A 16465-nucleotide genomic window follows, 5' to 3' on the forward strand; every position below is an offset into this window, starting at 1 on the left:
ACCAACTGAGGCATAAAGATCTGGGTGACCTTGGGCCAGTCACTTTCTGCTAGCCCTAGGAAGGAGACAATGGCAAAACATGTCTGAAAAATCTTGCCACGAAATCAGCAGGGATTTGTCCATGCTATCTCCGAGAATCTGATATGACTGAACAGAAGAAAAAAAAAACCACAATAAAGATATACATGATTACTGAAGTCAAGTTTTGTATTTTGAAAGAGGAAAAAATGCTTATCACACAGAAGTTGAGGGGCACTAAGTAAAATGTATTATCTTTTTCAAAATCTGTTCTGAGCATATTTCTTTAATAATATAGAGTTTATTTCTGGAATTTGCTACCAAAAGAGACAATAAAGATTGTGGTTAGGTATGTTTTAAGAAGGAACAAACTCATGGAATATAACTGTCAATGTATTCTAAACTTCTATGAGGAACTAGAATTATGGAATTAGAACTAGCGAATATTGCATGAGGAGGGGTACTAATAAGATTGTCTTGCTCCCTGTAAAACTTAAATTAAGATAAATATCTCAAGAATAGGTAAGATTCATTAGGGAGAATACATTCTGTGAATAAAATTATATCTCAGTGGCTGGCCACCTGCTTTATATGCAGAAATATTCAGTTTTAAACTACAGCAGCTCCAGATAGGCCTGGAAGAGCTCCTCTTTGACATATGGGAAAATATTGCCAATCAGGGGAAAAAAAAAAAACAGGAATAAACTTAAGAATTGAGGTTGATGAGGCACAAACTAGAAATTCCTACACTAAAGATCTTGTGTGTACATGTATGTACATTTATATGTATATTGTGTGTGTGTGTGTGTGTGTGTGTGTGTGTGTGTGTATAAAAATAACAAGCATCTGACTTCAAGGTCACAAAGTGTTATATCCAATATTTGTTAATTCAGAAGAGAGGAAGGAAAACATTTCCAGTTTAAACCTTTGGGAATATATAAAAGCTTATCAATATATTGCTATGAGCAATAACTCTTCCATGAATGTCTTCATGCACATCAGCAATAATTAGTTGAACTGTGTCTATACCTTCTGTCAAATTCAGCAAAGACGTTAGGACGAGGTATCAGGATATTGGTAATTTATTGCTAAACTCAGGTGGGAACTTTTGACAGTGGGAAGTCTTTAGATAAATAGTAGCTGGATGTTCTGCCATATACCGTTTTGAGTGGCCAAGACATCATGCACATTTTGGGGAGTTTGGACTAAGACGAGGTGGATCAGTGATCTGACTTAGCATCTTATCTTCCCCAGTCTTACACTATTTATGTCTTTCCGAGGCCAGTATATGAATCTGGCTAGAAAATGATGTGGAAGTTGATCAGATTCTCTTGATACTAAACCAGGACCACCCAATTATCTGTCCTATGCAATTCTTGACAAAGTGGATTTTTTAAATTTCTTGTTGGGAAATAACAAAGGCATGTTTATGCTTCTGTTATATGGCTACAGTATTACATATGTTAATATGAGTACATTCTTCATTTCCTAAGAGAGAACATAATCTGACAATGCATAAATATATTTAAAGCATGTTTGTTATTGCTCCAGAAACAAACACATGGGAGGGAATGTATTGGAGGCCACAGCACATGCTTAAGAAAACGGCCTAGAACTAGGTGAATTGAAGAAAAATCCAGTTTATCAGATTCAGTAAATGCAGGACGATTCACTGATCAAATTTACTATAGGAATCCCTTTCCTGGACTTCTGTAAAAGCCTGCCCCCCATTCTTCTTTAACCAGGATGAGACAACTGTTTTTTTACTTACCAATGTCAGAGGATACTGCTTGGCTCTCTTCACTCTCTGGTGAGCTTAAGTTGCGAATTACCTCTTTCTGAGCTGGATACATTCCACTGATAACTCGGGCCATTACTTCTTGTTCTACCCTGATGGAATAATAAAAACATATAAGGAACAGTTGCTGGAATTGGGTATGTCTAGTTTAATGAAGAGAAGGACGAGGGGGGACATGATAGCAGTGCTCCACTATCTCAGGGGTTGCCACAAAGAAGAGGGAGTCAAGCCATTCTCCAAAGCACCTGAAGGCAGGACTGATGGAAAGTAATCAAGGAGAGAAGCAACCTAGAACTAAGGAGAAATTTCCTGACAGTTAGAACAATTAATCAGTGGAATAACCTGCCTCCAGAAGCGGTGAATACTCCAACACTGGAAGTTTTTAAGAAGAGACTGGACAGCCATTTGTCTGAAATGGTATAGGGTTTCCTGCCTAAGCAGAGGGTTGGACTAGATGACATCTAAGGCCCCTCCAACTTTATTATTATTATTATTATTATTATTATTATTATTATTATTATTATTAGTAGTAGTAGTAGTAGTAGTAGTAGTAGTAGTAGTATATTTTATCTGACTGCAATTAAGCAGTTCAGTATATTGAATACAAATAAGCTACGTTAAGTAATGTTAGTTCATGGGTTTAAGATTTTCTCATATAAATAATTCCTCTTTCTTGCCTTTCAAATTCTTCATTGTCAACTTCTTCTGCTTTTATCTACCTATCTATCTGCCCCCTTAACACTTCATTTTCTATCAGCACTGCGTAATGTGCTCTCTCAAGTACCTTCGTTTTCTTATTGTCACTGATGATGAAATCTATTCTGAGATATTTGACTACTATATGAATTGACTACAGGTAATCCTGGACTTACAACCATTTGTTTAATGTCGGTTCAAAGTTACAACAGTATTGAAAAAAAGCGACCTACATCCAGCCCTTGCATTTAAAATCATCAGTGTCCCGGTGGCTTTTGACGAGGAAAGGGAATGGGGAAAGTCAGATTAGCTTAATAACCGCATGATTCACTTAACAATTGGAGCAAAAAAAAGTTGTAAAATCAAATACAATTTGCAACTGCATCACTGATCATAATGACAGATGTTCCAGTCACAATTGTGATTGTAAGTCAAGGACTACCTATACACATCATGAAAAATCCAATAAGCATTATAAAACATGAATGGGATTGAAACATAATGATCACCATTTCATGGTCATTGAGAACTCACCAACTAACCAATTTGTTTTCCAAGGTCTCTCGTTTTCCTATTATCTCATCAAGAATATCGGCTGAAACCTGGGCTGCTGGAGCCACTGGTGGAAATGGAGGCCCGTTATATTTTGGAGAGCCGATGTCTCCTTGTCTGCTGAAGTGTAGGAATGGTTCAGAGAATTGTGACATCCTATCATCATCTCCTTCTTCCTGATGGCAACACAGTTGAACAACATTCAACATACATTCACAGTAATAATTGCTTTTGAATTCAGTACATCTATTTACCACATTAATAGCAATAGCACTTAGTCGTAGGCTTTACAGCACTCTCTGAGCAGTTTACAGTGTCAGGATATTGCCCCCAACAATCTGGGTCCTCATTTTACAGACCTCAGAAGAATAGAAGGCTGAGTCACACTTGAGGCGGTCACACTGGTTGTGGGCAGTTAGCCTGCAATAGCGCATTCTAACCACTGCACCACCACGGCTCCTAACAATAGAGTGAATACTAAAAATCCAGACTGAAAAAAAGCAGCAAAGCTTATTCAGGTTTTAGATACTCTAGGGCAGGGGTAGGCAACCTTGGCTCTTTTATGACTCGTGGACTTCAACTCCGAGAATTCCTGAACCAGCCATGCTGAGGGGAAAGGGAGAGGTTTCCATGCTGAGCCATGCTGGCTCAGGAATTCTGGGAGTTGAAGTCCACGAGTCATAAAAGAGCCAAGGTTGCCTACCCCTGCTCTAGGGTCACATCCTGGATGACCAGTACTAGAGTTTGATCTGGGCAGATGGAGGCATTACAGCAGTCGAGATAGAGTTTTAAGTTAATATTCATACTGAGAGGTCAAAAGCTTAAAAACTAAAAAGTTGTGTGATTACTTGTTTGTTTTAGTGATACCATACTTTACTGATGTGATGGCACCCCAATTACCTATAAGTGAAGTTGCAAGCATCATCACAGAAGGTAGCATACAAATTAGACTACAAAACAAATAGCAATGGGAACAAATAAAATTAAGACAAGTGAAAGAACAAAACCAGCTTTAAAGTGCATTACAAGGAATGCATTAAGCAATGAGGAGAAGATAATATTATTCTTCGCTCATATATTTATTAACATGAAGTGAATAGGCTGCTAAACATTTCATGGACACTTGCATGCTTGTTCTTTGAAAAACCTGTTAGGAAAATGTTTCTTAATGCCGTAAGTATTTTTACATTTTCAAATATCAGTAAATAGACTTTCAGATTAAAACTAACTCTTGTGTATTATCCAGCTTGTCATTTATGGAAATATAAGCCAAAGGTGCCCAAGCTAGAATGATTTTGAAAGGTTTATAATTCCCAAAGATATGGGGAAGAAGGCAGAAATTTTTTTCACATCTTATAAATTGATGTCTTTGTCTCTTTTAATGTTAATTCATAAGCTGCTTTTTTGCATTAAGCTGATACTAAACGCCTAAGTAAAGGCATTTAAGTAAAAAAGGATTTTCACTAGGAGGAAGTTATTGCTTTCTATAAAAATAGGGAAATATTACACATTTAACTCATAACTTGCTTTTTCTATAGGAATTTAAGGCAGCATGATGAGGATGAAGAAATTAGACAAAAAAACGCCCATCTGCCTCCATTACCAGACTGTCAGCACCAATCAATGATGATCCTGTCATTTTAAGCATAAACACAACAGAAGCACACAATTTGATTTGTTTCTATTATAATAGGCTATCATGCATTTAATAGCCTATTATAAATGAAAGCCAACAAGCTGCAATGGGTAAGAACAGCAGTGTTTAAAAAGATTAAGCTACTTTTCTATATTGCAAGATAGAGTATCATAAAACTGACCTGAGTAATATCAGTAGCATCAATAAAGTTAGCACCTGGAAGTTTCAGCTCTTCATCCTGAAGAAGGCTGTGTTCTGAAGTGGGCTACATAAAAGACAGATTTAAGATATCTCTCAAATTTAGCTACAAAAGTACAGTAGTAGAAAATGAAAGATTGTGATATTAGGGGAAAAAATCAGGTATGTGACATGAATGTATGGATGGGAACAGGATGAGAGCATACAAACAAAGTGATTTGGCCACAGGAAGACCAACGAGAATAACTAACTGGTTGCTTAGAAAAAGTTTTGTTTGTTTTAATAAAGATTTAAGCATTATTCATGAATACACATGGAAAAGAAATAAATGTAAATGCATAATTGAACATTATTTATGCTGAAGAGCTGAGAGTGAAGGATTATAGGATGAAGAGAAATTCTCTAATATAAGACAGACCATTTTTAATAAGTTGATGAATGTGCATACAAGAAAATGAAAGAAATGAAAATAAAGAATGACAGTAGAAAGTAGAAGTCCTGCATGAAAATAAAAACAAGAAAAATGTTTCAATAAATAAATGCATATTTTCTGTAAAGAATGCATATTTTCCTTGAATATAATAAAGAGTGTTTTTCACAGCTTTTATTTTAAATGTGTTTGTTTATCACATGGCGAGAGGGGTTTTTTTTTAGTTATTTGTTTCCCAGAAGCAACAATTAGAATTGCAGATCAGTTCTGGAGAAAGTGAGAGTAACATTTATTATTGAAACCAATAGTTTACAATTATGTAATTGTATTCAGGATAGCTCCTCATATGGCTGTTTTATTAAATACTCAACATCAATCTATAATCACCTGGGTCTTTCAAAATAGGCCATACCAAGGCTTTTCTTATACAAAATTAATAATAATAACAACAACCACAACAATAATAGTTGGAAGGGACCTTGGAGGTCATCAAGTCCAACCCCCTGCTCAGGCAGGAACCCTACACCATTTCAGACAAATGGCTGTCCAGTCTCTTCTTAAAAACTTCCAGTGTTGGAGCATTCACCGCTTCTGGAGGCAGGTTGTTCCACTGGTTAATTGTTCTAACTGTCAGGAAGTTTCTCCTTAGTTCTAGGTTGCTTCTCTCCTTGATTAGTTTCCACCCGTTGCTTCTTGTCCTGCCCTCAGGGGCTTTGGAGAATAGCTTGACTCCCTCTTCTTTGTGGCAGCCCCTGAGATATTGGAACACTGCTATCATGTCCCCCCTCGTCCTTCTCTTTGTTAAACTAGACATATCCAATTCCAGCAACCGTTCCTTATATGTTTTAGCCTCCAGTCCTCCAATCATCTTTGTTTCTCTTCTCTGTACTCTTTCTAGAGTTTCAGCATCTTTTTAACATCGTGGTGACCAAAACTGGATGCAGTATTCCAAGTGTGGCCTTACCAAGGGATTGTAACTAATATTTCACATGATCTTGATTCTATCCCTCTGTTAATGCAGCCTAGCACTGTGTTGGCTTTTTTGGCAGCTGCAGCACACTGTTGGCTGATATTTAAGTGATTGTCCACTAGGACTCCGAGGTCCCTCTCACAGTTACTACTATTGAGGTGAAACATATTAAATACATGTTAAATTCTCTCTTCAGCAACGACCCTTTTGCAATATTAGACAAAATTTGCTTACTGGAAATCAAGATACCTTATTAGAAACCAACAAATACCTGTATTGGTGCCTTTGTAGGACCAGGTAGTAAAGACACTTGGTTTTCATTTGTAGTGTCACTTGAGATGCTATCAATATCAATATTAGGTAGTGTCTGCAAAAAAATATCACAAATTGAGATTTTCATTTCTGAAGGGGATACAGGCCACATCTCAATCAGGCCTTGTATCATTCTAGGCCACATGCACAGCCTGTGGCAATGGATACAAAAATTACAAATAGCTGATAATTTATTAATACAGATAGTCCTCAACTTATGAACATTTCTGTTGTTAAATGAGAATTTGTTAAGTGAGCTTTGCCCCATTTTACAACCTTTCTTGCCACAGTTGTTAAGTGAATCACTGCAGTTGTTAAGTTAGTAACCTGGTTGTTAAGGCAATCTGGCTTCTCCATTGACTTGCTTGTCAGAAGGTTGCAAAAGGATGTAATGGTGAAAAATGACCCTAAGATGCTAAAACAATCATAATTATTAACCAGTTGCCAAGCATCTGAATTTTGATCACATAATCATGGGGATGTTGTAAAGGTTGTAATGGTGAAAAACCGTCAAAAGTCACTTTTTCCAGTGCTGTTATACTTTTGAATGGTCATTAAATAAACTGTTGTAAGTTGAGGACTACCTGTACTTTAGACAAAAAGTAGGGATGCCAGTATCATTAATACCTTCTCCAAGGCAGACCGTACCCAGAATAAAGAAAATAGCCAAATGCGAGAGGTCTTTCAACACCAACCTGACAGCTGCAGCTATTTTTATTTCAGAGAAGAAACTTCAAGCTGCAGTTTTCTCTGCTGAAAAGGAAAACTGTCCAGCCACTATCAATAAGACTAAGTATTAATTAATTTTAACAAGCTACTTGTAAAAGCAAAGAGTACAATTGTTCTGGGATGCTGAAAATGGGATGGACATCAATCAAGCTGACATTGTTATCATAAAAAGCAAATAATATGAGGGCAAAATAACATATTACATGCACAAAAAGATTGCTTAATAAAATCTCTTCTTAATAAATTTGAATATCTTTTTTAATGTTTAATGTTTTTAAAAACTTTTTTTTAAAACGGAAGGACTCTCAAAATGGCTAACAATGAAAACTAACAGAAACCACCCACTATAAGCTTTATGTTTCTTAGAAGAGGAAACTGTATCCAAATCACAACTTCTAATCTAAGTCAATATTTTCCAAATTTAGCAATTGTAAAGTATGCGGACTTCATTCCCAGAATTTCTCAACCAGCATGCTAGAAGTCCAACTGTCAAGTTTGCACTGCTCCCTCTCATCATCATCCAAGGGTTCTATGTTGTTTGCAAGAATAAAAACGCACACCCTCCCGTGGCGGTGGCAAAGGTGGCAGGAAGGGAACTCTGGGGAGATTAATAATGGTTTGTTTGTTCTATATTCTCCAGAAACAACAACTGAATGAAAAAGGATGATGAAATCTCTCAAGTTGAGCTCTTGATGCAATATTTGCTCCACAAAAAAAAGGGGGGATCATCCCATCTAAGTAACCAAAGGGACATTTATTTATAAAGGATTTTTCTTAAAAAAAAAACAATCGATCAATTTAAATTTAAACAAATGCAGTTGTGGTGTTCCTGTTCTAAGAGGTAAGAATCTGCCCTCATGCCAATTCCAGCACTAAAAATTACTAATTATCTGATAAATTATCAGTCTATTAACAGACTTCCAGTAACTCTAAAGTGTGACTTCAGAAGACTATTATGTGTATTAGAAAACACAACTGGTTAAATAATAACAGAAGAGACTAAGAATATCTCAGTTAAGACAGCTTAATTTGATTTTATGAATGTTCCCATCTACACTCCCCCTTACAATATCCCTTTCAGAAATTGCTATTCATAGTGTGCTCTTTCTGTGGTCTCCAAAAGCACAGAGGAAATGCTTTTTTTCAAAGGGACTATTAAGCCACTAAATATTTCTTATTCTTTATTCCATACCTGCATAGTTAGTTTGGGAGGATCCTTTTTCTCTGACTTCATTTCTATTATTGTGACATTGGGCTTGTTCACCTTTGACTTTGGTGGTGGGGGAGAGGAAGGGGGAAGAACAGAAGTTGTCACAGTAACAGGATGGAATTCACCTATATTTATTTCTGAAGGCTGAGGTGAGATGAGATTGATCTGTTTTTGCCCTATGAAAGTTCAAAACAAAAGAAAGCAATGAAAATTACCATGAATGGATTCTAACCAGGTATAAAACTATAGGCAAAGCTAAAATTTAAAAAAAAAGGATGAATCTGATAAAAAGATATCTAAAGAAAAAAAAATTATGGGAAGTTCAAAACAAATTGAAAAATTGCAAGTCGGTATACAAAAGTAAAGTATATTCTCTTGTTCATGGAGGAAAAGTCATAAATCAGAATTTATGGTCAAAAATCAGAAAATACCTTGGAGCTTATCTATTCAATTAACTTGCTTTATCAATGGCTACACATACAGGGGTAAATTAAGTAACATTCAGAGAGTACCACGGAAGAGGGCTGTTTCCTTCATGATCTGCTTATCACCTTCTCTGAGAGATATCTCAGCAGCCAATGCTGCAAACTGGATGCTGCCCTAGAGAGGTTTACTAACCCATGCATATATTTTAAGGCAGGCCAATCATTTCAGTAAAAGGATGGCTCAAATTCTTCAAACTTCAGTCCCTCAGCTTCTCTTAACTTACCAGGCTAATCAAATCTGAGGTATTAGGAGATAGATATCAGGAGATTAAGAACACAATTCTATTTCATAATGTTGCAAATCGGGAGTCCTGAGTTTTTTCCTCAATTATGGGAACCTCAAGCTTTAAGAACAGACTCTATCTATCTATCTATCTATCTATCTATCTATCTATCTATCTATCTATCTATCTATCTATCTATCTATCTATCTATCTATCTATCTACCTACCTACCTACCTACCTACCTACCTACCTACCTACCTACCTACCTACCTATCTATCTTGTCTGGAGACTGGCCAAATCCCTCATAGAGTGACTCTGAGATGTATCAAATTAAGACTTATCTTGGCATTAAAGATAACCGGAAGAAAAACAACACTGAATCTTCAGTTACCTGACCTGCTTTTTGCTAAACAAGGGTTGCTTGGGTAACTTAGGACACTTTTTAATTCATACCTAATGGGATTGCCATTGGAATGAGATGACCTTCAAGAGGACCAGATGCTTCACGAATCTCTTTTGTAGGGCTGAAAAGATACTGCAGTTCCTGGTGAAAAGCAGACATTGATTCTGCCTTCTTAGGACTGATAACTTTATTGTCCAGATGGGGGCTGGTCTGTGTCCTGATAGATTTTACTTTTGTACCTGGTGAAATTAGATTAATTATGTATTCACACACTATGCAAAAACAATTCTAAAGTAAGCCATGGTTTGTTTAAGAAATCACAACTGTGTTATTAACAGAGCATCCTACAGTGGTACCTCGGTACTCATCGTTATTTGGTTCTGGCAGGTGTGATGAGTACCAAAAATGATGAGTACCAAACAAATTTTGGAATAATATAGTGAGTCACAAAACAGCCAACAACGACAAGTACCAATGAGTACCTGGATAAAATTTCCACGTCAAAATGCACTAAGTACCAAATTTGATGAGTTTCAAAGCAGTTGAGTACCACGGTACCACTGTAGTTTATAAAGCCTAATGCTGTGTTCAAACAACATGCAAAGTTAGACAAATAAACCATATTATAGTTTAATATGATAAATGAACCAAAAATATTTTTTTAAATACACAAAAGCTTTTAGAATAGGTTTGGCTGGTGTTCAAGCAGATATGGGCTCTTGTAGAAATCTGCAACCCTCTCCTAGCCCCCACCTGCTGTTTCTCAGCCCCTGAGATCTTGCTGATAAATTTGGCTTACGTGGTAAGTTTCAGTAGCATAATCTCAGCCTCTCCCGCTCTGCCTTCTTCCTTTCAAAAATGAAAGTTAGTGATAGAAATGGGAGACTCCTCAGAGGCAAACAGCTCCTACTGTTATCTTACCTGCTCCCCCAAAGAATCCCAAATTGTGTCACTGAAATTCAGCAATTCTGATACTAAAAATTAGTTGTGTAATTTTAGCTTATGTTATGGAGGGATTTTAAATGTGGGAATGGAAATATCTGACTACCAGAGAGGTCTCATTTCCGTTTCCACCTTTTAATTTCTCCAAATAAACAAAACAAAAACCTCAGTTAGAGCTTTTTCTGGTGACACAAACAGTTTCTTACATTCCTTAGAAGTCCAAGAGGCAGAGGTGTGAACCCTGCCCCTTGCATAAGGCAAGCAAGGCATGGCAGCTGGTTCTACATATACATCCCAAAAGTTCTTAGCGTGGAATGATAAAGCTGTTAGCATTTGATTTGCTCAGTTATCTCTACAGAAAGGAGGATAGTAGAGGGACTAACCCTCTCCTATGACCTACTTTGGCAGGAAATCCTCCATTTTACAGAAATCAAAGACTGTCCTTCTTCAGAAGAGACAGGAGAACGGCTGGCTCAAGAGATTTTCCTAATTCTTAATTAACTTTTTTATCAGTTTATAATATAAAATACAAAAGAAAATAAGAAAATAAGGGAGGGAGAAAGGAAGGGAAAAGTGTTGAGAAAAGGGAAAAAAGAAAGAAAAGTCATTGACTTCCGACTCCCTTTGGTGCAGTAGAATAAAATAATAGCATCGAACCTCAAATTTTTATTTTTACATACCATGTTCCCCTGAAAGTAAGACCAACCCTGAAAATAAGCCCTAGTTTGATTTTGGGGGTGAGCCTAATATAAACCTTAACCCAAAAATAAGCCCTAGTTTTGGGGAAAGGCACATACATAAAAATCAAGCTAGGGAGGGGTGGGGGGTGGAGCTGCCCCACGCACCACACACCCACTTACCTTGCAGGCAGGCCTCTCCTTGCCAGCCCACTTCTTCTGCGGTGTCCCCAGGCCTGCATTTCGCAGTCAGGCCTTTCCGGAAGGCCACTGTAGCCAAGAACCAAGCTATGGATTCAATCCATAGCTCAGTTCTGCAAGGCCTCTGTAGCCAAGAACCGAGCTATGGATTGAATCCATTGCTCTGTTATCAGCTGCAGAAGCCTTCCGGAAAACCTGACTGCGAAATGCAGGCCGGAGCTCCATTCTGAGTTGCAGAATAAAGCTGCTCCTTCAGCCACAAAAGTTGGCTGGCTGGGCGGGGCTGTTGGTGCCGGAGGTGAGTGGAAAAGACATCCCCTGAAAATAAGACATGGTGCCTCTTTTGGAGGTAAAAAAAATAAGACCTGGTCTTATTTTCGGGGAAACAGAGTAGTAGTATAGCTAGTCATTTCTATAACAACGAAGAGATTTTCCTAATTCTTTATATTAGCGTCCATTTTTAATGCATGTATGGTGGTAAAAATAATTAAATGCCATGAATATGCTATTTATTAGAAATAGCTATATTACTCTACAGAATTTTCACAAAATCAAGGTGGAATAAAGCATATCCTAGAATAGAAAGACAAGCTGTTTGAAATGTTGTTCTTAAGGGAAAAAAATAAAACACTACCTGCCTTTAACACTTTCTATTACTTTTGGTCGTGGAGGTTTTGATTTGGGAGGTGGAGAATTGAAGCGCAGATATGGAGATTTCTTCAGTGTGCTTCTATGACCTTGGTAAGCTGGCCTGCCATAAACCTGAGAAAGATACTCTTCGTTTTGTGCTTCCAACCTTGTTTTCAGAGAACCCTGCTTATAAAAGAAAAATCATTCTGAAATTTCACTTCAGATAGGTAGATGGTTAAACAGGAATCATTTATATTTCAACCACTTAAATCTAGAGTTAGGAGATAGAAGGCCAAATTTATTTATTACAGTACATGTATAGGTAGTCCTCGAGTTACAAGTGTAATGGAGCCTACCCATTCCTCTCGTAACTTGAAAACTTGTGGGAATGAATCTCATACCTTGAACAAGATCACTCCCTTGCTCGTTAAGATGCACATGGCTCGTTAAGTGAACATGAGGTATCTTGGGGGGGGAAGGCCATGTAGGGCCTAGTGATGGAACAGGCCCCCAAGGCCTCCCCAAGCCACTGATACCTCATGCTTCCCCCTCCCTCCTGCCTTGCCAGACTCACCTTCAAAAGATCTGTCTCCTCTCTGCCACGGTTCTTGCTGCCGCCCGGATCTCAGGCCAGGGGATGCTTCCACGTGCCTCCAGAGGATGAATCGGGGCATCGGAGGCCTTTTCCAGGCAGCGGCCTGGAAAAGGCCTCCAACGGCCCAATCCAGCCCCCAGAGGCACGCAGAAGCGTCCCCTGGCCTGAGATTTGGGCGGCAGCAACCTGGGAAAGGCCTCCAATGTCCTAATCCAGTCTCCAGAGGCACATGGAAGTGTCTCCCAGCTTTCTTTCTGTTCTGTTTCAGAGAACAGAGGCCTAAGTACCATGAGATTACATGAGCTCAGTAGCATGAGATCTCGCCTCACTGATCTTACGTGATCTTTTTAAAATGTCTTTTTCTGGAATTTTTTTTTTTTTTTTTTTGGTAATTCTGTCTCTCTCTGTTAAAATAGACTGATCATTCTACTTAACAACCCACAGAGTCTTGGAATTATGATGGCAACCAGGATTGTGGGATTGCTGTTGCCAAGTGATGTCGTCGCATGACATCGTGTTTTACAACCACATTGCTTAGGGACAGCAATACCAGTCCCAATTGCTGTCGTAACCCAAGAACTTCCTGTACTAAATAAGCAAGGGACAAATTCCTCCTCTTCATGCAGTTCCTGATCAGAGGGCCTCTGCTGATTCCAGCCTGAACTAGATTTAGCCCCTAATAGCTCCCACATAATGCATTCTCACTTTGTCTGGCAGTTTTGGAGACAGCTTTGCTGTAGGCAAAAGTCTTTTGGGGGGGATTCTTTGACCATAATGAGATTTTGCATATGTTTCTCTGCTGGCTGTCCTGGTGGCTTGTTGTGCCTTGAGGTAGTCTTTCCTTGCCATTTCATCCTAAAAACAAAGCAGAAAAGCAGAAATAAAATGATAGCTTTTAGATTAACATAAAGGAGTTTTAATGTATGACCATTAGTGCTGACAGTATCAATAGGAGGGAAAGTAATTGGTATTATGATGCAATATACAAGATTTAAGGCCTTGTGCCTAATATCAGCAATGACATAAAATAAATTTGTACAGATTTTTTTTTAAAAAAAGGTTGAAGTCTCAAAAAGGAAGTACATTCCTTTTATTTGTTTCTGTCCTATCATTCTTCCAATTTTCTGCAGTCTAAATTGTCATAAAGGCTATGCAAATAAGCAGCACTTCTAGAACTTTGCTAACTTCTGCTATTGCAGAATCTCCTATGCAAAATGTTGCTATTTTAAAAGAAAAGAACAATCCGGACAGTTGTCTAACGATTTAGTGAACCCCCAAGATTGCTAATCAATCCTTGCTTTTCTTCAAAAGTAGGTATTTCCTTCAACTATATATTAAAGCACTCAAAATCAGTCCAAAGAAAGAGAAATGGAGAAGTTATTTTCCACAATTTGTATCTTAGTATAACTTGCTACATTTGGAGGAGCCCTATATTCACAGATAACGGACAGTTCTACAATAAACTTTGCACAATCAAGCGGTAAGAACTTTGAAGTTATAGCGCCTTGAATTAAAAAACTAGAGATAGCCATGTCTGTTACCATTTGCAGAAATTCCAAAGAAGTTCAATATTGAGACGTGAAATGTCTTTCTCTGGAAAAGATTTAGAGAATCATTTAGCAAAGTTGTATTTTGCCACAAACCACTCTGCTGCCACACCTGAATTTCCATGCTGATTGTCTTAATCCAATCGTCTACAGTTTTCCTGATCCGTATTTCCTCTAGGACATCTCTAGAAGAGAGGAACAGCAGTAGAAAATTAGAGGATATCATCAAAAATGAAAAACTTTGCTTTAAAAAAGAGTTTGAAGCTCATACAGTGGAGAGAAAGACAGAGAGAGCTAGAAGTGCTGCTCATTTGTGTGTGTGTGTGTATGTGTGTGTACACTTAAACTATACAAACGGACAAAAGTGGTCACCATGAAGCCCTGAATTTTTTTTATTTCTCCTACCTGCCCCCTCATCAATAAAATCTTGTTCCTGAAATTTCTCTGCAATCTACTGATAAACAAATTTAAGATTTCTTACAAGTTGTCAGAGATAAATGAAACAACTACAACCACCCAATATAAGGATCCCATCTTATTACTTGTATGATGTCATCATATCATGCTCATATTTACTGTAATCCCTGACCATCCAAAATATAGAAAACAATTGCCTGCTTCTATTTTTCAGGACTCTCACTTATCTCCCTTCCATTCATTTTAACTTAGTTAAAAACAATCTTGGATGGATATCATGCCTTCTTGGATCTCAGGAGCTTTTAATCCCACTGATCTATAATTGGAAATGCGACAAACATATCTTCATGTGACAAACATATCTTCAGAAAGTCAGGGATGCCAAAGCTCTACACTTTTCATCTTTAGATCAAAATGTTTCTAAATATTTTCCTAGACATAGATTTTAAGAGTTGGTTGAGAAGCTCTTTTAATTTATGTGAATGGTATGAGTTGATTTTTTGGGGGGTTAATTTTACTATACAGGTGATGTGTGATTTTATATTTGTCCACCATTTTGGCCCTCCCTTACAAAGGATAAAAACAAAATTTGTATTAGTCAATTTTAAATGGTTGTAATTCTGAAGAGGGAAATAACATTCCTAGAACAAAGAAAATGAAAACTCAAAATACAGAACTCTACCTATCTGCTGTCAACTCATCTATGAAGGCATGCAAAGCATCAGCATCCTTGGCACGAATAATGGCTTCCAGGTTTTCTTCAAGAAGCCTTTTATTCTTGCGGACTGTTCTTAGGATCTTTTCAGCGTCTCTCAGTATAGATTTGGATGCCTTGTTTGACTGAAGAATGGATGACTTGGAAAGTTGGTGAAGTTCAAAAAGGTCTTTTTGCTGAAATCCAAATAAATTTTAAAAATGACACTAAAAGCTAACAACCTAAGATATATTGAATTTCATCTATAAACAGTTCCTACAAATTAAGATGGTAAATCAGCTGCACGCACAGTTTCTTCTATGCTTTTACAATTTGCTCCGAAGAATTGGCAGATTTTGTGTCATATCTGAAAAAAGAAGCACGTGAGGAGGCAAAAATCCATTCTGCAAGCACAGAGAACTTGTTCAATACTGACTTCTCTTTTTATGCAAGAAGTTCAATGTTTAATTATCCAAGGGGGAAATATGAAAAAAGCAAAAGAAAGAATAGTAACTATTAAATTATATGCAGTTTGAAAAGAACTGAATATTATTTTAATTCTTTGTTTTAATGTTTACAACTTGCAATATATTACTTGATCTTGAGGAGTAATAAAGTTAGTAGAAACAGCAAAATGCAATAAAAATCTAGATATTTTCTAAAAGGCTAAGCTAAGTGCCTTGTGCAAAGTATTTTTTTGTATTTAAAACTAAACTAATGATTGATTCTAGCCTGCTCTGTGAGTAGGACATTCACAGTCAGAGGTAATAATAATAATAATAATAATAATAATAATAATAATAATAATAATAATAATAGTACAAAATGCCAAATCCAGTCTGAACATCTGGCTGACTGTGCGATGATCCATAATAATAATAATAATAAAAGTTGGAAGGGACCTTGGAGGTAATAGTAATAGTAGTAAAGTTGGAAGGGACCTTGGAGGTCATCTAGTCCAACCCCCCGCTCGGGCAGGAAACCCTACACCATTTCGGACAAATGGCTGTCCAGTCTCTTCTTAAAAACTTCCAGTGTTGGAGCATTTACTGCTTCTGGAGGCAAGCTGTTCCACTGATTAATTGTTCTCACTGTCAGG

At 37.4% G+C, this 16465-nt stretch overlaps 1 protein-coding gene across 7 annotated transcripts in view; it reads right to left on the reverse strand.

Moving 5' to 3' along the window:
* Positions 1 to 16465, reverse strand: part of KIAA0586 (KIAA0586 ortholog) — an 81862-nt gene that overhangs the window by 48360 nt on the left and 17037 nt on the right. For 6 of the 7 annotated variants that reach the window (XM_039319510.1, XM_039319507.1, XM_039319506.1 and 3 more), the window contains 10 exons: positions 15355 to 15563; positions 14368 to 14440; positions 13414 to 13563; positions 12122 to 12299; positions 9714 to 9902; positions 8532 to 8725; positions 6570 to 6665; positions 4882 to 4965; positions 3047 to 3240; positions 1790 to 1908 (listed from right to left, as the gene is read on the reverse strand). In XM_039319510.1, coding sequence (XP_039175444.1) covers positions 1790 to 1908; positions 3047 to 3240; positions 4882 to 4965; positions 6570 to 6665; positions 8532 to 8725; positions 9714 to 9902; positions 12122 to 12299; positions 13414 to 13563; positions 14368 to 14440; positions 15355 to 15563 — 1486 coding nt within the window. The remainder of the gene's footprint in view (positions 1 to 1789; positions 1909 to 3046; positions 3241 to 4881; positions 4966 to 6569; positions 6666 to 8531; positions 8726 to 9713; positions 9903 to 12121; positions 12300 to 13413; positions 13564 to 14367; positions 14441 to 15354; positions 15564 to 16465) is intronic. The other variant, XM_039319505.1, reaches the window with a different exon arrangement.

The sequence above is a fragment of the Crotalus tigris genome, unplaced genomic scaffold, assembly GCF_016545835.1.
Source record: "Crotalus tigris isolate CLP2741 ecotype Arizona unplaced genomic scaffold, ASM1654583v1 scf7180000023598.3388751, whole genome shotgun sequence".
In the NCBI taxonomy this organism is placed as follows: Eukaryota; Metazoa; Chordata; class Lepidosauria; order Squamata; family Viperidae; genus Crotalus; species Crotalus tigris.